Here is a 26,320-nt window from a genome sequence, read left to right as displayed (position 1 = left end):
TTATTTTACCAGTGCATGACTTCAGAATGATTTCATAGTTCTGTTCTAGAAATGTCTTGCTAATCAAAATGTAATTTGACATAATTATCAAAAGAAGAAGTGTGTGGAAGAAGAAGGCCGGACAGATAAGGAGGGGCCAAGCCGTGGACAGATCTGAAAACCAGAAGAAGTAGTTTGAAATGGATGCAATGTTTTATTGGGAGCCAATGCAGTTGTTGAAGAGTAGGTGAAATGTGATCCCAGGGCTGTGTGTGTTCATTTAATACACTACATATTCATTATTATTTAGTCAGAACACAGCAAGTCAGCTGAGCCTGGTCTCACTTGAAATCCAGTGCTTGGGCAGTGACTTGCAGCGTTGGAAACCAACGAAAAAAGGCATCCTTTAACATCGGCATGAAACGCGGCCGATTGCCGTTCTAGTTTAATGGCACCCAGTGGCGTCAGGGGGAAACGCAGGGGGACAAGGACAAAAGAAAAACAGGTGAAAGTCCGACAGGGGTGGTTGAGAGGGGTGGTGGATGGGTCCAACAAACACCAACTTTCACCCGAGAGAGCAATGTTCGTGTCCTGTAAGATTCTAAAGCCAAACCCTGTTCTTTTTTCCTAAACCCAACCACATGTGTTTGTGTGTTTGTTGTTGAATTCGTGGTGTTGTACCAACGTAGTGCTTTTATTTTGAAAGAGACTGTATGTGAATGTTAAATTTCCAGTGGAAACAGAAGTGTATTTTGAAAGAGGACAATGCATGTAACAGGCTGAAGTTGACACAGCGTCCCAGAACGTGAACAACCAACACACCCAGGGTATGAAAAGTCCATGACCAAAGTCAATATGTGACGAGGTCGGAGTGAGAATGTGTTGTACAGCTCCGCATTTATTCAGAATAATATGCAATAAATACATATTACAGTTAGGAGAAACAAGTATTTTGGTCACTAACATAACATGATGTATGTTCACATGACATATGTCACATGTGCGCCTTGTCAAAATAAATCCAAACCTATATGACTGGACCATGTGTGACTTTAATTTGAAAGGACAGACACAGGAAGTGTCCTCGTCAGGTTAATTTCCAGGGCTGGTACCTGCGGTTATTCCACAGGCTAGTTAATAACATGTCGGGCAGGAAATCCAAAGTGTGGGATCATTTTGAGAAGGTGAAGGACGAACCCAAGGTGATATGTAAACTCATCTTCATTGGTCGACTACAAACATGACGTATCATCTGAAACATGGAAGTAGCTACATGCCCATTAGCCCACAGCGTCATTAACAGGCGGCTCGCTCAGTGTGTGACGTGCACTTGTAGATAAAATATAGGCCTATATTAATGAAGGTTCATTAGTACGGTTTTGTATTTCTCTGTAATGTAGCACAGTGTTAACAATGTTACTGATACTATTCTTTCTCACACCTTCAACTCAAACCACCAAAATATATCATTTAATAGTTAAACTAATATCAGGAACATGCGGGCATGAGAAATGTGATTTTTGAATTAAAGTGGAATCTTTTTCAAAAAGAGAAAAATGAATTTTCAACTTAATTCAGTGACTTTAATTTAATATTGGCATCCCTGGACTTCCATAACACAGATTGCTAAAGTGGAAGTGAAATGGTGAATCCCTCTGTGCTCAGGGTGTGTGTGTAGAGGGTGGGCTGCAGTGTGTGTGTGTGTGTGTGTGTGTGAATGAAGCCTGAGGTGTGGGGGTGACGCTGCACTGTGGCACAGTCTCCCTCTGAAGTTGTGGACTGTCAGTGTCACCGGGACATGTTGGATGACAGGGACCGTTCACTGCACAGTATGTACTGTTTATGTTTACATGTGTGTTTAATCCACAGTGTGTTTATTGTGTTGTGTGTGTGTAGTGTGAAGCTTTTAACGGGACGTCCGGTTTGTGCATTGAGGACGATTCAAAGTGATGTTTGTGACATGTTGAGTTTTTGTATTTTGAGACAACTTTGAATTGAGAATTTGGGGTTTTGAATGTGTGTGTGTGTGTGTGTGTGTGTGTGTGTGTGTGTGTGGATGTGCTGCAGACTGTTCTGCACTCTCACAGTAATTACAGAGCGTTGGAGGGGAGAAACAGCACTGCAGATAGAAACGCTGCACAGTGTCCTCAACTGAGCTGCATGCAGATGAATAACTTTCATTTCCTGATGTGTTGCCCCTACAGTATGTGATAGCACTAAAGTAAAGCTCTTCTCTGAGTGTCATCTCACTGTACATGACTGTGACCCCCTCCTGTCTCTCTGCAGTGATCAGACCCCCAGTTTGGTGAGTGAAGATGATTCCTGTGCTGATCTGTGCGTTGATCTCACTGAGTGTAGCTACGAATGATTTAGACACTCTGTATCCTGAACTGGAGCACTCGAGAACCATCTATGTCACAGGTGAGTGTGTGTGTGTATGTGTGTGTGTGTGTGTGTGTGACAATGTCATGCAGAGTTTTTGCAGAATAGACGGAGACCTCTTCCTGTGTCCTTTCCTGAGTTTCGTTGGCGACACTCACTCTGCAGTGTCATTAGTTTCCTCAGTTTATCAGTTGGTTCTGCTGCTGTGACTCAGAGATAACGCTGCTATGTGGGGATTATTAGCTCAGCGAGATAAGAGTTATCTCATCACCCACAGATGAAAACTTTGTCAAGATTTCAAACACTGCAAGAAAAACACAGCCCGAGGTGCCACGAATATGTTTTATATAATTTATCTCACAAGCTGATCTTTGTGTTAAAACCAAAGAGTTTGTCAGAAGGAAAAAAGATTTCTTCAGTGTGCCAAATTAGTATTCTTCCCCCATTGTTCTTTACTGTGCAGTAATTTTACTAAGATAAACAGAAATTTGTTCTATAAATATAGACGATGTAAAAAATCTGAGCACAAATGAAACATTCAAATTAACCAGTTGGTCTTGGAAATGACAAAATGATGAAATTTGGGCTTGTAGATGTGCTTTTCAGTGTAAATGTATGCAGAATTATGCACATGAATATATTTAATTTGAACCCTTTATGAGCCAATGTATTTGGCATGATATACAAATATAAACTAATTAATAATTTAAAAAATAATACATAATAAACAAACTAATAACTTAAAATTAATTAATTAATTAACCAAAAACGCATAACTAACAATGACTTAGAAACTAACAAAACTGGTAACTAAAAACAAACTATCACCTGACAAATAACTAAAAACTAACAATTATTGACGAACTGACTAATTTAAAATGCAAACTAGCTAACTAACTAGTAATATAATAAATTAATAAAAACTAATATCTAAGTAATAATTAATAAAAACAGCTAACACATAACTTACTATCATACCAGTATCTAACTAACAAGCAAAAACAGATAACTAACTTTAAATTAGTAAATCAAAACAAATAATGACTACTATCTAATAATGAACTACATATTTAATTGAAAATACTAACTTGCTATTAACTAATATAAGAAATAATTATTAACCAATCACTATGAACTTACCATATATCAACTAAAACATAACTAACTAACTAACTAACTAACTAACTGACCAGTGATTCAATAACAGACCAGTATCTAACTGATAACCAGTGACTAACATCTAATTAGTAATAAAAACAGTAAATAAAAACAAAATTATAACTAACCACTCACAAGTAATGAACTACTGACTTTCTGGTATCTAAATAATTCAATGACAATGATAACTTGCTAATTAGCTTTTTAATAAATGACGAGTAAACGACTAAGTAAATAACTAAGCAATAAGTAACAATTTAACAACTAACACATAACAAATAAATTAACTAACAAACTAACTAACTGTGAACACCTACTAGCTTACTAATACAATGGATCATTAAAAACTGCTAGCTAGTAACTAACCTATTAGTAACTAATGAGCAAGTAACTAATAACTATTTAAAACTATCTTATAACTTACTAACACACCAGTATCTAACTAACAACTAACTTATAAGTAACATCTAACTAGTAACTAACTAAAGTAAAGTAATAACTTACTACTTAAAACACCAACTAAGTAGTACTTTAATAAACAGTTAAAAAATATCGGAGTAATAACTAGCTAACTAGTGACTCATCAACAATTAACTAATAACTAATCATATAACAACTAATATATTTACTAACAGACCAGTATCTAACAACTAACTTATAAGTAACATCTAACTAGTAACTAACTAAAGTAAAATAATAACTTACTACTTAACTAATTGAAAACACCAACTAAGTAGTAATTTAATAAACAGTTAAAAAATTATATCTGAGTAATAACTAACTAGTGACTCATCAACAATTAACTAATAACTAATCATATAACAACTAATATATTTACTAACGAACGAACGAACTAACGAACCAAAACTGATAACTACCTAACATCTACTAGTAACCAAACACAAAGTAACTAACTAGTCACCAATAACAAACCAACGACTTACTAAATAACTAATTGAAAACACAAACTTGCTGCTGTAACTAACAAACATAATGAATAATTAAAACCCAAGAAACTATTAACAACCACTATCTAACTAACCAACTGAAAACACCAAATAGCTAGCTAACTAATAATTTAATCAAGTCAAAAACTGATATCTGCGAAATAACTTATAACACATTAACAAGTAACTCAGAACTAATAATTTAATAACTACGTAACATATAACTTACTCTCAGACCAGTTTCTAACTAACAACTAACTGATAACTAACATTTAACCAGTGACTAAAACCAAAATAAATACCAACCAATAACAAACAAATAACTTAGTACATAACTAACTGAAAAGAATAACTTGCTTCTGTAACTCATATAACATATAATTTATTTTGTTTTTAGTTATAACCAACTAATTACTAGCTAACACATGACATGGTACTAACCAACCGACTAACTAACCAGCTGTATGTTGGTACTTTAACATTAACTTTCAGCTCCATTGATAAAACACTATGTAATAAAGACAAATAAATGAAGGGTTAACATTTAAGCATCAGACTGAGGCTTCAGACTGTCAGTAACACCAGATACAAACACTGAGCAGCTGAAGCTGAAGAAGCAGATCAAAGAAAATGCCAGCTCTCCCTTTAAGAGTACAGAACTCAGGATCAATGAGCCATCAGCTGTTTGATCAGTCCAATTGACAAACACACACACACACGTGCTTACACAGCAGACAAGGTGAAATGCTGCGGTGGTTAAACAGCCAATCAGAAACCCTGTTAGTGTTGGAGGCTGAAGGTCACACAATCACATGTTAATGTAAATGCTCTGGGTGTAGTAACAGTGTGTGTACACGCTTGTTTGTACTAAACACATATATAACCTGGCAGGCTGACAAGTGATAGGACATTATTTAATAGTTCCAGTTACTGATTTATTTCACCTTGGGAAGGCTGCACACATCCAAGCTCATAAAAACTGTAGGTAATCGGCCCCTGCTGAGAACTACTGCTGTGTTCAAGGACTGCTTCTACATTTTGAGAAATACCTGCAGAACTAGTCCACGATGAGCAGCGCTAAAATCAACCTGCGTAGTTGTCCCTCCATTGTGACATTAGAAAGTGCCACATTTATCTTGCAAGTTTCTTCATCGTTTGCTTTACTTCCTGGATTTTTCCCACATGGAAATTCTGACCAATATGACATGAAGCTACAAACTGACACCTGACACAAGTGAAAGTTGACCTGACTATAGTTTTATGTTAGTTAGCTTTTGTTAACTGATGCTGTGTTAGCTTTCTGTGCATCGCGGCGCATACAGGGACACAGTGGGGCGGCAAAATGTGAAAAATGGGGCTCAGACATTGATCAAAAGCACGGATATTTTTATGACCGCATACAAACTGTAGATGGCGTTCAGTCGAGGTGTTTTGTGGCCAGTAGCAGACATGACGTAGCTAAGGTAACAAGAACTTGAGGGGTCCATGTCATTGGTCCGACAACCCATTGGTCCAACATCCCATTAGTCCGACTGTCCGCGGTGCTGAACGGCTCGCGGCGGGCGTATGGTGCGCCGCGACCGGCTCTGGGTCAGCTGGGAAAGGTTTGAGGCGGAGCAGGCTCACGGCTTATGTGTTTGTCACTTTCTTTTTCATTTTAACCCACACCATGATCTTTTTCTGACCCTAACCAAGTGGTTTTTGTGCCTAAACCTAACCAGACCTTAACCACAGGGCATCATGATGATTTCGGAACAACGGGACTTCGGAACAATGGGTTTAATATGGTCAGAACAATGGGCTGTCGGACCAATGGGCAGTTCCCAACTTGAGAACCACCTCCATGGCGACTCAACAATAATGTCGCTGGTAATGCTGTTGCTGTGTCGCTCATAGTGTGAACGCAGAATTAGTTCTGTGAACAGAGTCAGGCTAGCTGTTTCCCCCTGCGTCCAGTGTTTATGCTAAGCTAGGCTAACTGCATCCTGACCCAAACTTAGCATCTAACATACAGACATGACTTTATATTCTCCTGGAAAGAGAACATAAGTGTATATCTCAAAATTGTTAACTAATAAGTTTGTATCCTGAAACCAAATGCTCATTATATCTGCAAATAAGAAACACTCTTAAAATTGATTAGTGCAAAGTGTATCAGTCTGTGTTTGTATGAAAATAGGTCCAGACAGAGAAGCACTTGATGTGTTTTTTTCTCTTGGGTGTAATTACGTCCCTGTGTTTCAGAGAACGGCCCTCGACTCTCAGTGTCGACAGACCAATCGAAGGTGGTGTCGAGGCGAGGAGGGAACGCCACGTTACCATGCAAGATCCACATGGACCCATCACTGACACCCAGTCGGAAGATGAGGATCAAATGGACCAAGCTGACCTCGGACTACCTGAAAGAGGTCACTGTTTATTTTAAAATACTACTGTAGATTAACTGTGTTTTTAGATGTCCGTAATGCAAAAGTTTAGAGAATGCAAGTGTAGCAGTTTAGTAGGAAGTTCTCAGCTGTGATGTTTGGGATTTGGGTGCTTTGGATTCTGGACAGTGTGTTCTGCCTAAGAGTTCAATGGCTAAAACTGTGGCTAGGTAATCTTACCCAATATAATAAGTTTGTTTAGATATAACGGCCTCTTGACTTTAGCCATTTGTTTACTTTCCTCACTTTCTCTTCTCATGCACTGAGCTGAACTTCTGATCAGAGTGATTTTATTCCCAGAAAAGCTCAGCTGTCTCCGATGTTGATTCAACATACTGAATCAGCTGGAAAAAAAAAAAGGCAGAATAGTGCCTGTGCTGCGGGACACACTGCAAAAACTAGGGTGACAGACAATCATCAATGGCCTGACACTGACTGACAGTCGGCCATCACCTTGGTGTGTCAGGGCCTTAAGAATCAGCCTGCTTGCTCTGTGATAAAAATATAATAATGAACCATTATTATTCAAAATACATTGACCCTTATACCTGTAAAAGTTAATCTGTTCTACAATCTTAAATTAATTGTTACAATAATAACAGACTGATCCTCTCTGTCTTGTTCCAGCTGGATGTATTCGTCGCCATGGATTATCACAAAAGGAGTTACGGCAGTTTCCACGGACGCGTCCACCTGCAGGGCTCCTCTCCCATGGATGCCTCTCTGGTTATCACAGAGCTCACCCTGGAGGATTATGGGAGATATAAATGCGAAGTTATCGACGGACTGGAAGACGGAACAGTGGTGGTGTCCCTCGACCTGGAAGGTGAACGAACTCTTTAAAATGATCCTAAAAATAAAATGTCTATTAAATGTCACGGCTCTGTAACAGGCTGCAGTCAGACTAAATTTAGCAGCACGAGCAGTGAGTGCTCGGGGCAAAGTCAGGAGCCAGTGTGTTCTGTAAGCAGAGTGTACATCAGTGTCAGAGCAGCTTCATTATGTTTGAGGTATCAGCCATTACTGCCCGCAGCCAAAAGTGCTGGCAGGGAAACAGCTGTGCTTACGCAGCGGGACGCGCTTTCACTATCGGTCATTAGGTTAAATAACAGGATCAGATACAAACCCCGGAGGACAGATCCTCGTTCTATCTGCTAACTGCAGGTCATCTATCACATCCGTAGGTGTCGTCTTCCCCTACTTCCCCCGCCTGGGTCGCTACAACCTCAACTTCTACGATGCTGAGCGGGCGTGTCGTGACCAGGACGCCATCGTGGCCTCCTTTGACCAGCTGTACGACGCGTGGCGAGGAAAGCTGGACTGGTGCAACGCCGGCTGGCTGAGCGATGGTTCAGTCCAGTATCCCATCGTCACACCCAGAGAACCCTGCGGAGGCAAGAACACGGTGCCGGGCATTCGTAACTACGGCCTGAGAGACAAAGATAAGAACCACTACGATGTGTTCTGCTTCACCTCCCACTACAAAGGTAAAGGACGTTATAACCTGTGTGTGTTTGTGTGTGTGTGTGTGTGTGTTTACCTTGATTTAACCAGGTTGCTCCCAGAGACAACAGTCCAATAAAACCCAGCAGGCTGGTAGCTCAGACCTTTTTCACTGTTGACTTAAAACAAAGAAAAGACAGTTTCCTTTTGTAAAAGTAACAATAACACAATTTACAAATACTCCGTTCCAGGTAAAAGTCCCACAATTTTGGTTCTTTTATTTGAGCCAAAGTACCATAGTAATCCCAGCAAAGTGTACATAAAGTATTAAAAGGAAAAGTAATTATACATAATCTTTTTTGTTCCTGTGCACAAGTTGTGGGACAAGTTACAGTGTTGTCCTTTTTAGTACATGGTGACCTCATCATGTAAATCCCAGCATATGTCTGGCCTTTAATATAATTAATGCAGTTCATTTTGTGTGTAAAATCAAAGTAGCTGATAACAATAGCTGTCAAATAAATCTAGTGCAGTAAAAAGTTCAAGTATGGAGTAGAACTGTCACCCAACAGGAAATAGAAATACTCATGTAGGTATAAATACCTGAGTTGATTATTCTTCTTTTAGCAAAATATACCTCCCAGTTTGTTCAATACCTAGACTGTTAAAAAAAATAGTGGATGTAGCCACTGTGATGTCACGCATTGGTTTGCGGATTCCCACTCTAAAGCCTCAAATTCGACATTCTAGCTGTCGCCATCTTGGATTTAGAGCCAGAACTGATAAGGAGCGACCATATGTAGACAAAAGAGTGGCGGTAACCTTAATGCTAGCTGCTGGCTGCTAGCTTGGCCAGCATGGTGCATTTACAGTCTATGGGTAACTGTGATTATGCTAATGCTAATTTTTGCTAGCAAAAAAAAACCATTAAGACAAAATGTACTTTCCCAAAAAAACTGAACATCCGACTCCTTAGAGGGTTTTTTAATTCTACCAAATGCGGAAAAATACTTGTTTAGATGACCAGAACATAGTAATTAACTTAAGTGAACTGAAAACACACTGAAATAGCGACAGCTATGACTAACCAATGTTGTTGCAGTGGTAGCAACTTGCCAATGGATGGCATCCACCTGTGACTCAAAGCAGCCATGGCCTTAATTTTAAATAACTTTAAGCTTTCATAAAATGTGAATGGGTGAGTTATAAAAAAACTTCACCACTGTACAGTTGTCATGAATGCTGAAATTAGCTATAGAGACTAAAACCGTTTTTTGTACCTGGATGTTTATTTCTGCAGTAAAGTTGGGCATTTTAACATGGGGGTCTGTGGGCATTGAGTCACTTTTGGAGCCAGTCTCAAGTGGCCATTAGAGGAACTGCAGTTTTTGGCACTTGTGTTCATTTATCAGCCCCAGAGGTTGCTGCTTGGTTATTACTGACGCATAGCAGCTTTAATAGAAAGTTCCACATCAGCTGTAGCCATCTTTGTCGTTTTTTACAATTCTTTAATGATGCTCCTCTTTACAGTCTTTGTCTCAAACACGCCCTACATTAGATAAACGCTTGTAACTGACCTGGCAGGTTTCAGACTCCTGGAAATCTGTCCAAAGCGAAGGGAGACCTGAGGTATCTGCCAGCGCAAATAAAACATGAGCTTGCAGATTCATGTGGTTCCCAGACAAAATGGCAGCTGGCTGGATGAAATACGCTGCCCTTCCAATAACGTCCCTAAAGGAGATTTAATCGATATAGATACCCTACGCTGATAAAAGCTTAATGCCTGAGGACAAGATACTTTTATTTGTGCCAGCTCTGATGCTTTTGAATACGATGTGATAAACACTGTAGCTTTTAGGGGTTATTAGTTGGCTTTTACTCACAAAGTTTTACTATTTTTATGCCTCTGTGCCAACGATACCCGCAGCTGGAGGCATTGTGTTTTCAGGTTGTCTGTCCGTCCCATTCTTGTGAATGTTATTTTTCAAGGCACAAAGGTCCACCTGGACTTAACTAATTCAATTTTGGTGGTCATAGGTCAAAGATAAAGGCCACTGTGACCTTGTCTGTCTTCTTCTTGTGAGCGCTTTATCTCAAGAACACCTTGAGGGAATTTTTTTGAATTTGGTGCAAACATCCACTTGGAATTAACAATGACTTGATTAGATATTGGTACTCAAAGGTCAAAGATCAAGGTCATTGTGACCTTGCACCTGTCCCATTGTCGCAAATGCAGTATCTCAAGAAGGCCTTGAGGTAATTTCTTCAAAATTAGCACAAACACTCACTTAGACTCCAAAATGAACTGAGTAGAATTTGGTGGTTGAAGGTCAAAGGTCAAAGGTCAAGGTCCCTGTGACCTCACAAAACGTGTCTAGCCATAACTCAAGAATTCATATGCTTATTATGACAAAAGTCATAAAAGACACAAATGTTTCAAAGGATCATATGACGAGGTGATGACAGTTTATATCCAAAAGGTCAAAAGTCGACTTCACTGTGAAATTACAAAGTTCTGCAAAAACACTTTTCTGGCCATTATCAACAACTAATCTTGGCAAAGCTTTCGATTTACTGGTCCATCTACGTCCCAACCCTCACATATGGTCATGAGCTCTGGGTAGTGATTGAAAGAATGAGATCACAGATACAAGCAGCCGAAATGAGTTTCCTCTGTGGGGTTGCTGGACTCAGCCTTAGAGATAGGGTGAGGAGCTCGGAGTAGAGCCGCTGCTCCTTCGCGTTGAAAGGGGTCAGTTGAGGTGGTTCGGGGATCTGATCAGGATCCTCTTGGTCGCCTCCTGCTTGAGGTGTTTCGGGCACGTCCCAGTAGTAGCAGGCCCCGGGGCAGACCCAGAACACGCTGGAGGGATTACATTATCATCTGGCCTGGGAACGCCTTGTGGTCCCCCAGGAAGAGCTGGGAAGTGTTGCTGGGGAGAGGGACATCTGGGGTGCCCCCACAACCCGGTCAAGCATAAGCGTATGAAAACGGATGGATGGATGGATGGAATCTTGGGCGTCCACCCTGAAACTGTGCTGATTGTGTAGATCTTCTGTGCTGCCGCGGGGAAGATGTGTGTGAAGCATCCATGTTTTCACAGATATGGATATAAACTGTACCTTGCCTGGACTGCGGAGGCATACAGCCTCAAGGAGTTAATTCTAGTTGTCTTTTTTATACCTCTGTGCTTATCTGTCTTTCTCTTTCTGCCCTCCCAGGTCGGTTCTACTACCTGATCCACCCCTCTAAGTTAACTTACGACGAGGCGGTCCAGGCATGTCAAAAAGATGGTGCTCAGATCGCCAAGGTCGGCCAAATGTTCACCGCCTGGAAGCTGCTAGGCTACGACCGCTGCGACGCTGGCTGGTTGGCTGACGGCAGCGTCCGTTATCCCATCTCCCAACCCCGCCGGCGCTGCAGCCCCACGGAGGCTGCCGTGAGGTTCAACGGCTTCCCCGACAAAAAGCACAAGCTGTACGGAGTGTATTGCTTCAAGGGCCACAACTGAGCTGCAAACACACAAACACACACAGCATGCACACACACACACACACCCACACACACACACACACACATTCATACACTAGTGAACACACTAGTGGAAAAAGAGACGCATTCAAACTGTGATGCTTTATTTCATTGAACCTTAAGACATTATTGTCAAACATGGTGTTGCTTTGTAATCTGGGACCTGACACTCTCTGAGGGTTAGTTTACACATATTTAAGGTTCATATTATTTAATCAATGCCTTTGAAGGGGGTGGGTGGGTTGTTTTGGGGGGTGAGGGTTGGAGGATATCACAGCTACAGCCATACTGTCATTCAGTGGACCAGGCATGTCGTATAAGAAGGAACAACACGTCTGAACTGAGAACAGTTTCACAGCAGAAAGACTTGTGGTTGGACGGATACTTTGGGCACTTATCTTGTTTTGTTCAAGACCTGGAACAACAACAACAACAAAGCCACGAAACACAGCTGAAAGAAAACCCTGTGATACTTGTCATCAGGTAGGAATACAAGCCTCGCACAACTAAACCGATCTTTGCTGTCCATACTTAACAAGGTGCTACGACTGGTACTTTGTACTTCATCTTACCGTCCAGTATTTTATGTTTTTATACGAATGTGTTGGACCAAACATCATCACCAAACTGAATAAGAAAAAAATCCAACATTGTTTATGTTTTCTAAATATGTAGAATGTTATAATCTAGAAATGTAATTCTGTTTATGACTATTTTTTGATATACTGTAGAAATATTTACATTATTATTTTTTCTCTTCTTGGCCAAACTATCCGAGTCTCTTTGGTTTACATAAAGCGTAACATAAGGGTGGAAAAAAAACAAACAAACTCCACAATACTGAGGAAAAAAAAAAGAAGAATTTTTTGCACTGAATATGTAGAAGATGCCTAAAGGAGGAGAGACGAGGCAAACAGTAGTTCGCCCTGTGCAGCAGTAGAAAATGCCTGGCATGAATAGGAACTGTGCTGCAGAGTCACTCTTGTTGCTGTATCTCTCTGTTTGGCTTCATCTTAGACTTCAGAGCATGACTTAGCTTCCTCCAGCACAAAGCAGCTGTCAGTGTAGATCTACACACTCTATCTAGCTATCTATCTAGCGCCTTGATAAACTGCTATTTTTGATACAAATACTGTAGTTTCTTATAGTGAACGAGCAGAGCCCAGGCTGGCCTCATCTGTGACGTCAGCCCTGCGTTTGTAACTCCATGAATCGGACTCAGAGGGTTCCCCAGGTAAACCTTTGAGGAAGAGTCTAAACTTTGTTTCTTTAACCTGTCATCCAGCAGTGGATCGAACCTTTTAAGGTATTTTCATGATCCCACGAATAAAATCTTTGCTTGAGTCTAAACACAAAAAAACGTGTTAACTATAGTAGTGGCCAGCGCAGAGTGTGGAAATTTTGCAAACATCTGATCAGTTACTTTCTTCAATTAAAACCAAGAAAATTAATTACTGACAACCTTTTTTTCTGTGACAGGAAAAGTATGATACGGAGCCTCCAAGGGTCGAGGTGATTAATATTATTATTATTTTGACATTCTCTTGCAATCGTTTAGCTACAGAGGATAAGAAAACCGCAGTAGTTGATAGCAAACTGTCCAGTTAAGATGTAAAACCTTTAAAAATTAACGTTACATAGGTCTATTCTTAGGTTGCAGGTAACAAGAAGAGTCCGACTCCTTTTAGATTTAATCACAGCATTTGTGTTGTCGCTCTGGTGAGATAGCGTTAAAGGTCTCCTAGTAACTGAAAGTGTTTTTGCAGCACTGCTATATAAGTTGTTAATTGTCCCAAAATTGATTGCGGGAGCATGCAAAAGTTTTGTCAGAGAACACAAAATTTATTGTGAGAGAAAGCAAAACTGATTATGGGAGAACTCAAAATTTATTTTGAGAGAAATCAAAAGTGTTGTCATGGAAACCAAAATTTATTGTGAGAGAATGCAAAAGTATCGTCAGGGAACAAGAAATTTATCTTAATAAAATGCAAAAGTATTGCAAGAACGCAAAATTGATTGTAAGAGAACATAAAAGTATTGCAAGAAAATGCTAAATTTATTGTGAGAAAAAAAATCTAATTTATTATGAGGGAACACAAAATATTGCATGGTTCTGTCCAAGAATAAAAACTAAATGATGATGACAGTGCCTGATGAATGGACATTTATTAATTAATGTTTTAGTGCAGACTCAGTGGTGGAATCAGACATTGGTAAAACAACTCTGCTGCTTGACCTGGTGCACTTAAGGGCAACATCATTCATTTCGGTAAAGATATGTCTCCGACAGTAATATTAGCTAATGCCAATGAGTCTTGGGAAGAGAAAGAATATAACAGATTCATGGACCAGTTCATCCACAATCCCAAAGACTACCGGCAGGAATGAGTTCAGGATTAATGTCGGCTGTCAAACATCTAAATCTTCATCTAGATCTCTGTTTCTATGACCCTTTGGTTGCTCGTCTAAACCTAGACACGTGAGAGAATGACAACTGTATTCAACAAAAGCTTTAACTTTGGCAACAACATATCAAATAATGCGACAGCTGTAGTCTCATGGTGCTGTCAGGCGGACGGCGAAGGGAATTTTCACCTTATGTATTTGCACGAATTTGAATACAGGACCTTTGACTGAACAGATGCTAACTCACCAGAAACTCCTGATATATATTTTATTCTCTTTTTGTTTATGATTCATAAAGTGCCAAGGTTCACGCAGGTTTTTAGCTCAAGCTGAGACATTTTCGGCATGCATGAATTTATGCTGCCTTGGTGAATCTGCATCTTTGACTTTGTCCACAATCTTTCCACGTCTAAAAGCTGCTTGATGTTCTCAAAAATTTGCTCAGTGTTCTCTCTGAACACAAAGAGTGTGCAGATGACATAAAATTAAAAAGGTACATTTTTGTCAGAGACTAAACCAAACCAACGCCAGGTACTGAAGTTCACACATTTGATGACACACTAGACATCTGTGCAGCCAAGACGCAGCTGGATAAAATGTAAATAAAAATATGCAGATTTTCCCCGTGAGGTTTGCGTTGCTGAATCATGGAGTAACGTACAAAGTGCTGAGGTCACAGATGGGCCCAAGCGAGGCCCTGAGTGAGCATGGTTCTCCTGGCAGCGACTGGCGCCCTGATTGCTATCTGAGCTCTGCAGAGACTCTGAACCGGCCGACACAGCGGGCCTGCAGCCAACCTGCACCCAGCCTGCTGCGTGAGACAGAAATACAATACATTCAAAATACCAATAATTCCTGCGTGGAGGCACAAAGGGCTTCTTCCATGTAAGGTTATCAGAGAGTAATCGGTGCACATTGATCAAGTGTAAGCTCACTGTACACAGGCCCAGCTGGCCCAGATACTGGTTTAGGTCATCCACTTGGGCCTGGTACACGGTCAGCTTTACTTGGCTCCACCTTTGACAAGCCACTGAACAATCAGCCACACTTATCACTGCAGAACTGCTGGACAGACTCGTATAAATAGATCTCAGTAACGATTAGACAATGTGGGAAACTTAACGGTGATTTTACAGAAAAGCAGCTGTGAAGTGAAACACTCACTGAAGAGTCTTCTGAGGGATTACAAAACAAAAAAAAGGTTCCTTTTAACTTGTATTATTTTCAGTTATTGTAAACATTTTGCAAACAATGTTAAGTGTCAGATTGTTAAAGGGATACTTTGACATTTTGGGGAGTGCAACCTCACTGAAATACTTGAGGACGTCAGAGTTTGTAACTCCCCATGAAACCACAACTTCCTGTTTTTACATTTATGCTTGTGTTCAGGTTAAACAAAAACATATGTTATGTTGATTAGAAGAGATGTAGATTCACACCACTTTGATCTGTACGTTAATTATGAAGCAACAGTCGAAGCTGGTTAGCGTAGCTTAGCATAAAGACTGGAAACAAAGGGAAACAGCTAGCCTAGCTCTGTCCAAACATAACTAAGGCTACATGTCTATGGACATCATCCAAATCAGATTTTTTTGCCTTCCATGTGAAGTAAAAATTCTGTCCACACGACCATCATTTACAAAATATCTCTGTCCACGTTATGGATTTAGAAAGAGAACTGGATACAGCATTGGAGGGGAGGTGCCGTTCATTCCTATAAACATTGCTCAGTGGTGCTTGAAGCCAAAAAAGTAGATTTCCATGACACGAAAAAGCGGTAACTTGAATGGGAATAAAAGTAAATTCAATCATGAGGCTCATCTAGAATTTTGAAATGTTATTGGACTGAATGGATCAAATCCTGATAGTGAAACGAGTCATTTTGTGGGGGTTGTGAAGCTCAAAAAAATGTATCCAATGATTTACAAACGCCTCTTTCACAATGTAAATCTATGGGGAAAAGTCTTGCTGGGCCCAATGACATCACATGATGGACCAGGAAGTTGTAATTCCACGTTTGGCCACTATGGCTTCAAAGCTTGGTGCTATCCCTCGGGGCTTGCTTGCCAGGCCAGTAGGTGGCGATAAAGGCTGCGTCAACAATACATTAAATAACCGTGAGGAAAATTCTGTATCAACAAGTCAGACAATAGTAGCTAACTTTCTTTATTCATACATATTCATACGTTTGATTCCTACTTACTTAACATCTTTCAGGTCCACGGCCTAAAGTGCTGTAGAGAAACCGTAATGTGGCTTATGTGTGGACGGACGAAAAGGTAATAATAAACAAACCCATAGTCTGCTGTTGTCGTTGCTGTTTCTGCCCATTACACAAAGCAGCAATGGGCATTTGTGAATTGAGGAGATGATGTCAACTTTCTCAAACGCTCCCTTTCACACGTCCACACAGACACAAAGTTCTCCCTCTGAAGTCGTCGAAATCCGGTGCTTGGGCAGTGACTTGTGGCGTCAGACACTGACGAAAAAAGCTGTCCTTTAACGTCGGCATGATACTCGGCCAGTCGCCGTTATAGTTTAATGGTGCTTGGCGGTGTCAGGGGGAAACACGGCGGGACAAGAACAAAAGTTAAAGCAGTGAAAGTCTGAGTAGGGTGGGAGGGAGGGGAGTGGTATTTGCGCTTAAGATTCTAAAGCCAAACCCTTAATTTGCGTAGTTGTACTGACGCAGTATTTATGAAAGAGAAAACTGTGTATTTTGAAAGACTACAATGCATGTAACAGGCAGAACTTGACACGGCGTCCCAGAACATCAACAACCAACACACCCAGGGTACCTTTCACGTCATATGTGGACGTGGAAGGTCCATGACCAAACGTCGATATGTGACGAGGTCGGATTGAGAGTGTGTTGACTGAGGTGTCTTCAAACATCTCTATTTTAGTGACTTAAACTGTTTGCGTGTAGACGAGAGGCCAAAACATGGAGGAAAATAACTGTTGTCAAAAATGTATTCATGTAGACCAAGCAGCAACATCTGAAGCCAACGCTTAAGTGCCAAAAACTGCAGTTCCTCTAATGGCCACTTGAGGCTGACTCCAAGAGTGAGTCAATCCTCATAGACCTCCATGATAAAATGCCCAACTTTACAGCAGAAATAAACATGTTCAGGCTCTATAGTTAATTTACCTGTTCATGACAACTGTACAGAGGGTGAATGTTTATACAACTCGCTCGTTTACATTTTATTAAGGCTTAAAGTTACGCATAATTAAGGGTGTGGCCGCATCCCAGTCAGATCCACCTCTTGCTCTTGCACAACTCCAGCCTTGCACCCAAATATGGTCACTTCTGGCTCCCAAAACCAAGATGGTGACGACTGAAATGCCATACTCGAGGCTTCACAATGAGAGCTCACAAAACAATGGATGATGTCACGGTAGCTACGTATTATTTTATCCGTCTATAGTGTAGACAAGGCCTAAAGCTCACCAGTTAACTCAGCTGTTGGATGGATTAAACAAATAAGATGTAACATGTTAACTGGTGACCTTAAGAGGTGCTGTAAGGTGTATTTTTAAACGCTGGACTAGCTGTTTCCAGTCTTTATGCTAATCTAAGCTAACTGCCTGCTGGCTAAAGCTTCATATTTAGCGTACAGACATGAGAGCGTATTTCCCAAAATGCCAAACTGCCCCTGAAAAGATTTAAAGACAGCCCACATCTGTTGCCTTTTTACTCTGTGTGTAATCTGACCAACTTTGCCGGCCTTGTTAATAACTGCAGCATTACAAGGAAACCTTGTGGGACCCAAAGACAAAAGGACAATAAAACAGTACATAAACCACGTCTCTGCCTCCGTCTCTTTACACAGGGCTCATTGAGTTCGCCTATTATCCCAAATACATCATGACAACTTATGAGCAATCACACTGCAGTCAAGCAAAATAAAAAATAAAAGTCAGCAGAGTTCACGTCGGCTGGAGCCGGGGCTGTAATTGACTTGAGGATGGCTGCTCGCCTCGCACACAGTGCCAGGTGTAGTTCCTAGGTAATGCAGTAATGTTTCCATAGGGAGGGGCGCTGCACGCCAGAAACACCGACGCCATTCATGGTGCTGCTTTCAGTTGATCTTGTAACTGAAACACAGCAAAGCATGGAGCTGTTTAAGGACCTGAGTGACGGCATGTTGGTGACGTGCTGGGTTTTATGGTGATTCATGTTCACATGCTGGTTTCTGAGAGGCTGTTGGTTTGAAAGGCAGGTGTCAGACCACCGTTTATCAGCCTCCATTTACTCTGAATGCAATTAAATCTATTTTTTCTCCAGTATTAGAAAGGTAAACATCTAAATAAAAGCTTGAAATTAATCTTTTTTTTTTGGAACTACTAAACACTGAGTTTAGTGTGTATCTACAGCCTGATATATCTTCTTCCTCTGTGTCATACAGCTCCATAATTGTAAGAAAACACATCAGTGAGTCACACTCTAACTGGGTGACATTATTCTTCATCGCCATGAACACACACCCTAGTTTATTTTTGTGTCAATCCCATATACACCATCCTGCAGCCACAAAAACGCCCTAGAGCACCAAATGTGGATTAATCTGCCACTGAAAATAATCCCCAACAAATCCTGTTTAAAGAATAACGTAACAGCTCCTAACACAGCTTGTTTTTGCTTAACTTCTTACCTTGCTGCAGAGATGTAGAGGCGTGATCCAGGACTCTGTGACATCAGTGTTTCTGGGTGGTGAGGGTCGAACAGGCCTGAAACTTTCAGCCAGAGAGGGCAGCAAAATTCAACTTTCCAGCCTGCTGTTAAATTACTCTTTAAGCAACATTTGCTGCAATGCACAGCGACCAGCTGCTTTACAGGCGTTTTCATTTTAGGTACGATGAATTCACACCGTACCTAAGTGCGATTGCCCCCCCTCTCAGCAGTTAACAGAGAATGGTGTCATCATTTACGTGACATTTGTTAATGTTTTTTTGGAGATGTCAAGAACGACCATCTCGCCTTCGTTCCTCATCAACCCATCACCCAGATCAGCTCACACTGCGCACATGCACAGATTTCAGAGGAGACCAGCAGTGCTGACAAATCCGTCTGCAACTCTACTGGCCGACTGCTGCTCCTGATATGAAGCAGTTCACTTTCGTGTTTTGATACAGCTGGTTTTCACACCTGATGCCCACTGTACCTGGATACATGAATTGTACTCGAGACCATATTTACAAGTGGACCCAGGCTTGGATCAACATAACATGCCCAAATGAAATGGGCTCTGTGGTCACGAGTACTTGTATTCAGGCCCGGATGATAAAAACAAGTCTGAAAACACTCTGTCTGAATACATTGCTCTTCTTAATGGGTTCAGTTGACTATTTAATCTGCAGTTTCCTATGACCTGTATCCCAAACACACACCATGTGAAACTGTACGTGGGCAACTGTGCACTCAATGGGTATGGACTAGTAATCATTAAAAAGCAAAAGCAGCACGTGTATACATTCAGTAGGCTTTATCTTCAGTAGCTAGCTAGCTAACCCTACACTTTTCAGGGTTTGATTTTGGTTTTGGAACAGGGAAGAAATCTTTTTCCAACCTCTCCAGGTAACTAGTATCATTAATACACTAATGTAACATGGTGTTGCAGAAACGTACAATTCCAACATTTATTCTGGCATCTGGGATGTGGTTTCGGTGTTTTAATGGGATTTGTTAACAATTAGAAAAATTAAATTGTCATTTAATAAAGTGTTGTAAAATGAAACTGCACAAAGACAGGTTGTGTTATAATAGTTCCTATTATTGCACACTCAGCTGACAATGACACTGAAACCAGGATGATGGAAACTTTCTTTTTTTACAGTAACTCAAATGAAGAAAGAAACAATGATTACATAAAAATGAGCTCTTGTGCCACAGATACAGTGAACCCCATCAACCACATGGAGTAAAGAACATTTAAAAAAAATGCATATACATTGACAAACAATATATAAAATGAAAGATGTATGCAGAACATGAAGAGGAGAAGGTCACATAAAAACATCTTGTTTCACATTCCCTTATTTGTTGGATTAAAAACACAGATTCCAGATCTGTAGCAAAAAGCAACATCTACAGTATCGCTAACGTAAAATCTTGTGACTGAATGTTGCAGAAAATGAGTGAAACAATCCGGAGCGGTTTGGTGGTGAATTTGTTGGGTTGATTTTGAGTCACAGCACATTAAAAAGCACCTGGACAAGCTGACGTACTACATGATCAGATCTGTAAACAGCAAGGAAAGTCATCATTAACAGAATCACTTCAGTTCCAATGACCTTTATTTAATATCACAGTCCATTCATAGTTTTAAAGTATACAATAAGTTAAATTTATATGGCTTCATATAGTATCTATATTATAGCACACACACACATTCATAATAATCTCCCCTCCAGCTCTGTGTGCTGTCTCTTTAAATCTCACCTCTCCTTTTTATTTAAAAAACTTTTCTCAGCTAAAAATATTTTGTACAAAAATCTACATGTGGAAATCAGCCAGTAAAAATGGGTCCTGATAAGCAGCAACAAACTGAAACTGGACAAAGTGGAAAATGCTCTATGATAATAATTTAAAGTGATGAATTCATGCTCTCTAATATGGAAGCATAATGCATTTGCTTCAGAAAGAAATATTTGAAATATTATTCTGAATTAACAAGATTATTGTCTCAAAATTCTAAAATGAAATTCTGCTGTTTTTCTGAATTATGGAGATAATAATCAATATCAATAATCTTTTTTATTATTAATCTTTTATTCTTTTTTTTTTTAGCTATATCAAAATTCCGAGAAAACTTTTATGAATAAAGTGCTTTTGTTTGTGTCAGTTTACAAGAAAATTATCTCCTAAATTTACAGGATAATAATCTTGTACATAACAAGATAATTATGTTGGAAAATATTTGTTTTTTATTGTCACAGAATTTTGAGAAAAAAATGTATGAATAAAATATTTGCTCTCATTTTCCTGAATTAAAAAACATAACAATCTCGAAAATAATGAGGTAATGATTTCCAAATTTTTGTTATTTTATTATCTCCGAATTCTGAGTGGAAATTTTCGGAAAAAAATTCTGCTCGTTTTTCTGAATTATCGAAATGTTAATCTTGTAAATTCACTTTTGAAAAAAAAAAGGTATAAATTAAGAAAAGTACTCGTTTGTCTCAGTTTACAAGATAATTATCTCATAAATGACTAAAATAATCATCTTGTAAATTCTTTTTTTTTAAAATAATCTCAGAATTCTGAGAAAAAAATCTGTTCTTGTTTTTCTGAATTAACAAGATAATCATTTCCTAAATTAAGAAGATAATAATGTTGGAAAATACTTGTTTTTATCATCTTAAAATTCTGAGAAAAGATTCTATGAATAACAAAAATTGCTTTTGTTCTCTGAATTAACAAGATAACAACCTTGTAAATTAATGAGGTCATAATCCTGGAAATATTTGTTCTTTTAGTATCTCAAAATTCTGAGATGACATTTTATTAAAGAAAATCTGCCTTTTTTTTTAATAACAAGATAATAATCTCATAAATTACAAGATAAATAATCTTGGAAATTCTCTTTTTTTTTTAATCTCAGGATTCTGAGACAAAATGTCATGAAAAAAATGAATAATTATCACCTGTTGTTAATTTATTAAAATATTTTGTGAATTCTTGTTTTGTTTTTTTCATCTTAAAATTCCATAAAGAACATTTAATTAAAAAAAAGATGCTGATTTCTTTACCAGATTATGATCTATCCTTAATTTTTTTTTTTTTTAATAAATTCTGAATCTAAATTAACGAGATAATAACCTTGCCAATTCTTGTGTTTATTATCTTAGAATTCTGTGAAAAAAAGTTTATGGAAAAAAATCTGCTCGTTTTTCCAAATTAACGAGATAATAATTTCTTATATTCTTGTTTGTCTGAGATTATCTTCTTGATTCAGAAAAAACAACAGCAGAATATTTCCCATAAAAAACTTCTCATAATTGTGAGATAATAATCTCGAAAAACAGAGTGTGATTTCTTTTCTTCAGTGAATGCATTATGCTTCTGTGCTTCATAGTCTGTCAGTAACATTATGTAAAGTCTCTAAACTACAGGGCTCGCTCTTATAAAAATAAACCACAAACATTTCTGTGATTATTGTGAAAAACTTGTGAGGCCTCAAGGATACAAAACAATGAATGTTAATTTTCATCCACAGGGCACCTTTAAAATAAGACGGACTGACAGGCTGTTCAGATCCTCTGTCAGGTCATGAACTCTGACTCACAGGCCGCTGATGTGGTGCATTAAGACGACCACACAGTGAAGCCATTAAGGCACCAGCCGTCTTGTTTAGAGCGTTGTGACTTGATATAATCAGTGAGCTAACTTTACACATGAAACTTAAATCTCTCTAGTGTTACAGTTCAGATCCTGGAGTGTTTCTGGGGACAATGCACGGGTAAAACACGCCTCTTGTCCTTCAGAGAGGCATCGATAGACAGTTCGTCTCTCTGTCTATCGATGCCTCTGGACCGACGTAGCCAGCCTACTGTGCTCGGCTGCCAACACTCATTTACAAACCCACAAACCCAATCAGTGTCTCATCTGGTCCCCGACGTGTGTTTGCTGCTGGTGCCTCTTCTCCCTCTGGAAAGGGGTCCACAAGCTCTGAAAGAAGTTGTAACTCTTCTGCTGCTCTTGGTTTTGATTGTGTTTCTGATGACTCTTGGTGTGATGGATGTGGTGGTTATAGTGCAGGTTCTGTAGCTCGTTGTTCTGATTGTTGCGGCGCCGGAGACTGATTGACCTGTGGTAGGTGGCGGCTGAGAAGACGGATGGAAAAGAGCATTAGAAGTGAAAACATTTCTAAATGTTGCACAGTACACACAGCCTTGTGATTGTGAACCAAGGTGACTCAAACACTCACGGCTCGTGCAGGTGACTTTGGGCATGTCCCACTGGCCGTTGGCCCGGCAGCGTATAGTCGGGGCGTGTCTCTGGATGAAGCCCTGTTTACAGTGATAGCGGAGCAGGGTACTGATCTCGTAGCGAGGCTTCATGGCCCCGAACACACGAGCATCCTTCACCACAGGGGGCTGCCCGCATGAGACTGATGGCAGAGAACAGGAAGAGCTCACTCAAACTTCCATTTATTGATTTTATGACCACTAGGAGGCAGCGCAACACACTATGAGCACATCTGACGTCATATCAACGCTGTAAAGTTGTTTGTAATTTTATGTTTTATGCAAATGCAACTGCTGTAAACAGACGTAAACCTAAAACAATAAAGTTTTGGGCTCTAAAACCAAAACAGTGACCACAAAGATGCTAAAAAGCTCCGTAAAGCTGAGCGCAAAAGGTTTGTTGTGTTTCAAGAGACAAGGCAACTGCTCCTCATTTGCACAACGTCGATTTTAGGCTACGTTATGCAAATCAGGGGCTTCCAGCGTGACTTGCTGCCTCTGGAAACTCCCCAAAAACTTTTAAACTAACTGTAGTTCCCAACTGGTGCAGCCACAGGGTCCAGATTTCTCCTTACTCTTTAGTTCAAGGTCCACACAGTTTAATATGTTCAGCATCATACTGGCGTTTGGCCATGTTGTTGGGGCTACTTTGCTGTCTCTGTCAAGCAGCTGTCCCTTCGTCACTCATTCTACAGCACGACACGGCACTTCAAAATAAAAGCTCTGTGCCGGCAATTCACTGTACTTAAAGATAAAGTGTGATTTTTTACAAACTTGACATCTTTTGTGAATCAGCTGCGGTCCATTCAGAACCACTGCTGTAGCTGATGTAAAAATAAAGACAGATCCAGCTTGTTTCTTGTCTCAAATGTTTCAGAAACACAATTCAGTGGACTATTTTTGTCACAGCCCACACGCCTAGTGGCAGGCTCATCAAGTGCGTCTAAAGATGACACACATCGTTAAATACTCCAGCAAGTTAGTATAGCACAGGGGACTAGTGAGAGACAGAGTGAATCGAAGCAGCAGAGGCCGAGATATCCGGACTTTTACTGCTTTGTATGGGTCGGACGCCAAAAACACTATCCTACAGTTCCCATAATGCAACAGGGTAGCTGCATGGTAAGCACCCATTCACATCTCAACTACTCTCCTTTGTCTCTAGATGAAGCCCAGACGCCTCAAATGATGTGACTTTTGTTATTTTCTCTTTTTTTTAGAGCTGCCCACGACTAAGAATTTTCCCAGTCGACCAACAGTCCTCATCAGGGTCCATCAGTGAACTAGTCTCCTGCATGTTTCTGATGTGACTGTAATGATTAAATGATATATTTTGGTGGTTTGAGTTGAAGGTGTGAGAAAGAATAGTATCAGTAACATTGTTAACACTGTGCTACATTACAGAGAAATACAAAACCGTACTAATGAACCTTCATTAATATAGGCCTATATTTTATCTACAAGTGCACGTCACACACTGAGCGAGCCGCCTGTTAATGACGCTGTGGGCTAATGGGCATGTAGCTACTTCCATGTTTCAGATGATACGTCATGTTTGTAGTCGACCAATGAAGATGAGTTTACATATCACCTTGGGTTCGTCCTTCACCTTCTCAAAATGATCCCACACTTTGGATTTCCTGCCCGACATGTTATTAACTAGCCTGTGGAATAACCGCAGGTACCAGCCCTGGAAATTAACCTGACGAGGACACTTCCTGTGTCTGTCCTTTCACATTAAAGTCACACATGATCCAGTCATATAGGTTTGGATTTATTTTGACAAGGTGCAGCTCCTGATAGAATTTCAGGTTTGTTTTTGGGTTTCGTCGACTATCAGGGGGCAGCCCTACTGTTTTTACAGGCTGAGTTGTGTTGTTGACTTTTACCTGCGAAATCTTTAGAGTGTGTACATGTGTGTCCGTGTGTGTGTACCTGTCCCCTTCTTGCAGGTGAAGGTCAGGTGATAGTTGCAGGGCACGTCGTTCCACTGTCCTCCCTCGTGCCAGATCATCACCACACAGTCCTCTCCTGACTGGAAGAAGCTGTCCGGCTGGTTCGGCCTCCAGTGGTCGTATTGCTGCCAGAACACACATTTTCACTCTTTCACTTTATTGTCAAACACCCAATAAACTCAGCTATAAACGCGCAGTGAGGTATTACTTAATCCCCAGACATTCCTGATTGTGCTGCATCTCAAACTCGAGTGCATCATACCGAGACACTCAAGATGATTTCTGTGATTATCCTGCCATGATCGATACTGCTCATGTGTGCATATGGACCACAGAGCCACCTCCTATATCCCCATGAGGAGATGATGCATATTGGATGTAATTCACAGAGAGAGCAGACAGTGGTGCTGCTGGGACGGCCAGCTCCACAGGCCCAAACAAACCTAAAGCTTCCTGCAGGAGCAAACCCACAAATCAGCTGCTCTGGTTTGTTTAAAAAGAAAAACCGAGAGAAAACAAAACTACATAAACTACGTGCTACACAAAACAGGCGCTCTGCTGTACGTACAGAGCTTCACCCCGGGCAGGGTGTGCCTCTGTTCTGAATGATAACACATGACAACAGCAGAGTCCCCCCAGTGTCAGGTTTCAGGCCTCGCTTTCACTGCAGAGTCCAGCTCACATGCTGCAACAGCTGAGTGTTTCCCAGCAGACGCACAATGTGTGTGAGAATGTGTCATCGTGAGTAAATACATATGAGGTGCTGCATCACGACCAGCACACAGGACGTGTTTTATGTTTCTGCTTTGTTTCAAATAAACAGCAGAAGAAGACGTGCAACAGTGTCGCCTAAACATCCCTAAATAGATTATGTATTTGTGTGTGTAATGTTTGACCATTGAAGCCATTGATGTTTACACCTTTAACAACGTTAGAAAACTTAACTTCTTAATAAAGCCCTGTTTCCACCAAACACTTTCAGTATGGTACCTTTGGAACCAACAGTAACCCTTCAGACATGGTACCTAGACCCTAGTGTTTCCACTGCAGACAGTGCTCTTAAATGTGGGCGGGGTTGTTGTCACTCACTGCTCCGTCCAGCACTCACTGTATTTCCTC

General features: G+C 40.2%; 2 protein-coding genes across 6 annotated transcripts in view; one reads left to right on the top strand and one right to left on the bottom strand.

The window, feature by feature from the left end:
• Positions 1–18,082, top strand: part of LOC126395274 (hyaluronan and proteoglycan link protein 1-like) — a 40,948-nt gene extending 22,866 nt beyond the window's left edge. For 2 of the 4 annotated variants that reach the window (XM_050052613.1, XM_050052610.1), the window contains 5 exons: positions 2,266–2,400; positions 6,711–6,874; positions 7,520–7,718; positions 8,077–8,379; positions 11,558–18,082. In XM_050052613.1, the coding sequence (XP_049908570.1) occupies positions 2,295–2,400; positions 6,711–6,874; positions 7,520–7,718; positions 8,077–8,379; positions 11,558–11,847 (1,062 nt within the window). In that variant the 5' untranslated portion in view covers positions 2,266–2,294 and the 3' untranslated portion in view covers positions 11,848–18,082. Of the gene's footprint in view, positions 1–1,675; positions 1,809–2,046; positions 2,183–2,265; positions 2,401–6,710; positions 6,875–7,519; positions 7,719–8,076; positions 8,380–11,557 lie in introns of those variants that run through there. The other 2 variants (XM_050052611.1, XM_050052612.1) reach the window with 2 other exon arrangements.
• A 2,473-nt stretch (positions 18,083–20,555) lies between these two features.
• The window catches only part of vcanb (versican b), a 51,211-nt gene continuing 45,446 nt past the window's right edge, over positions 20,556–26,320 (bottom strand). For both annotated transcript variants that reach the window (XM_050052592.1, XM_050052593.1), the window contains exons 14-16: positions 25,182–25,326; positions 23,207–23,389; positions 20,556–23,102 (exon numbers count right to left, since the gene is read on the bottom strand). In XM_050052592.1, coding sequence (XP_049908549.1) covers positions 22,873–23,102; positions 23,207–23,389; positions 25,182–25,326 — 558 coding nt within the window. In that variant the 3' untranslated portion in view covers positions 20,556–22,872. The remainder of the gene's footprint in view (positions 23,103–23,206; positions 23,390–25,181; positions 25,327–26,320) is intronic.

The sequence above is a fragment of the Epinephelus moara genome, chromosome 9 (assembly GCF_006386435.1).
Source record: "Epinephelus moara isolate mb chromosome 9, YSFRI_EMoa_1.0, whole genome shotgun sequence".
Taxonomy (NCBI): domain Eukaryota; kingdom Metazoa; phylum Chordata; class Actinopteri; order Perciformes; family Serranidae; genus Epinephelus; species Epinephelus moara.
This window is presented reverse-complemented; position numbering and strand designations above follow the sequence as displayed.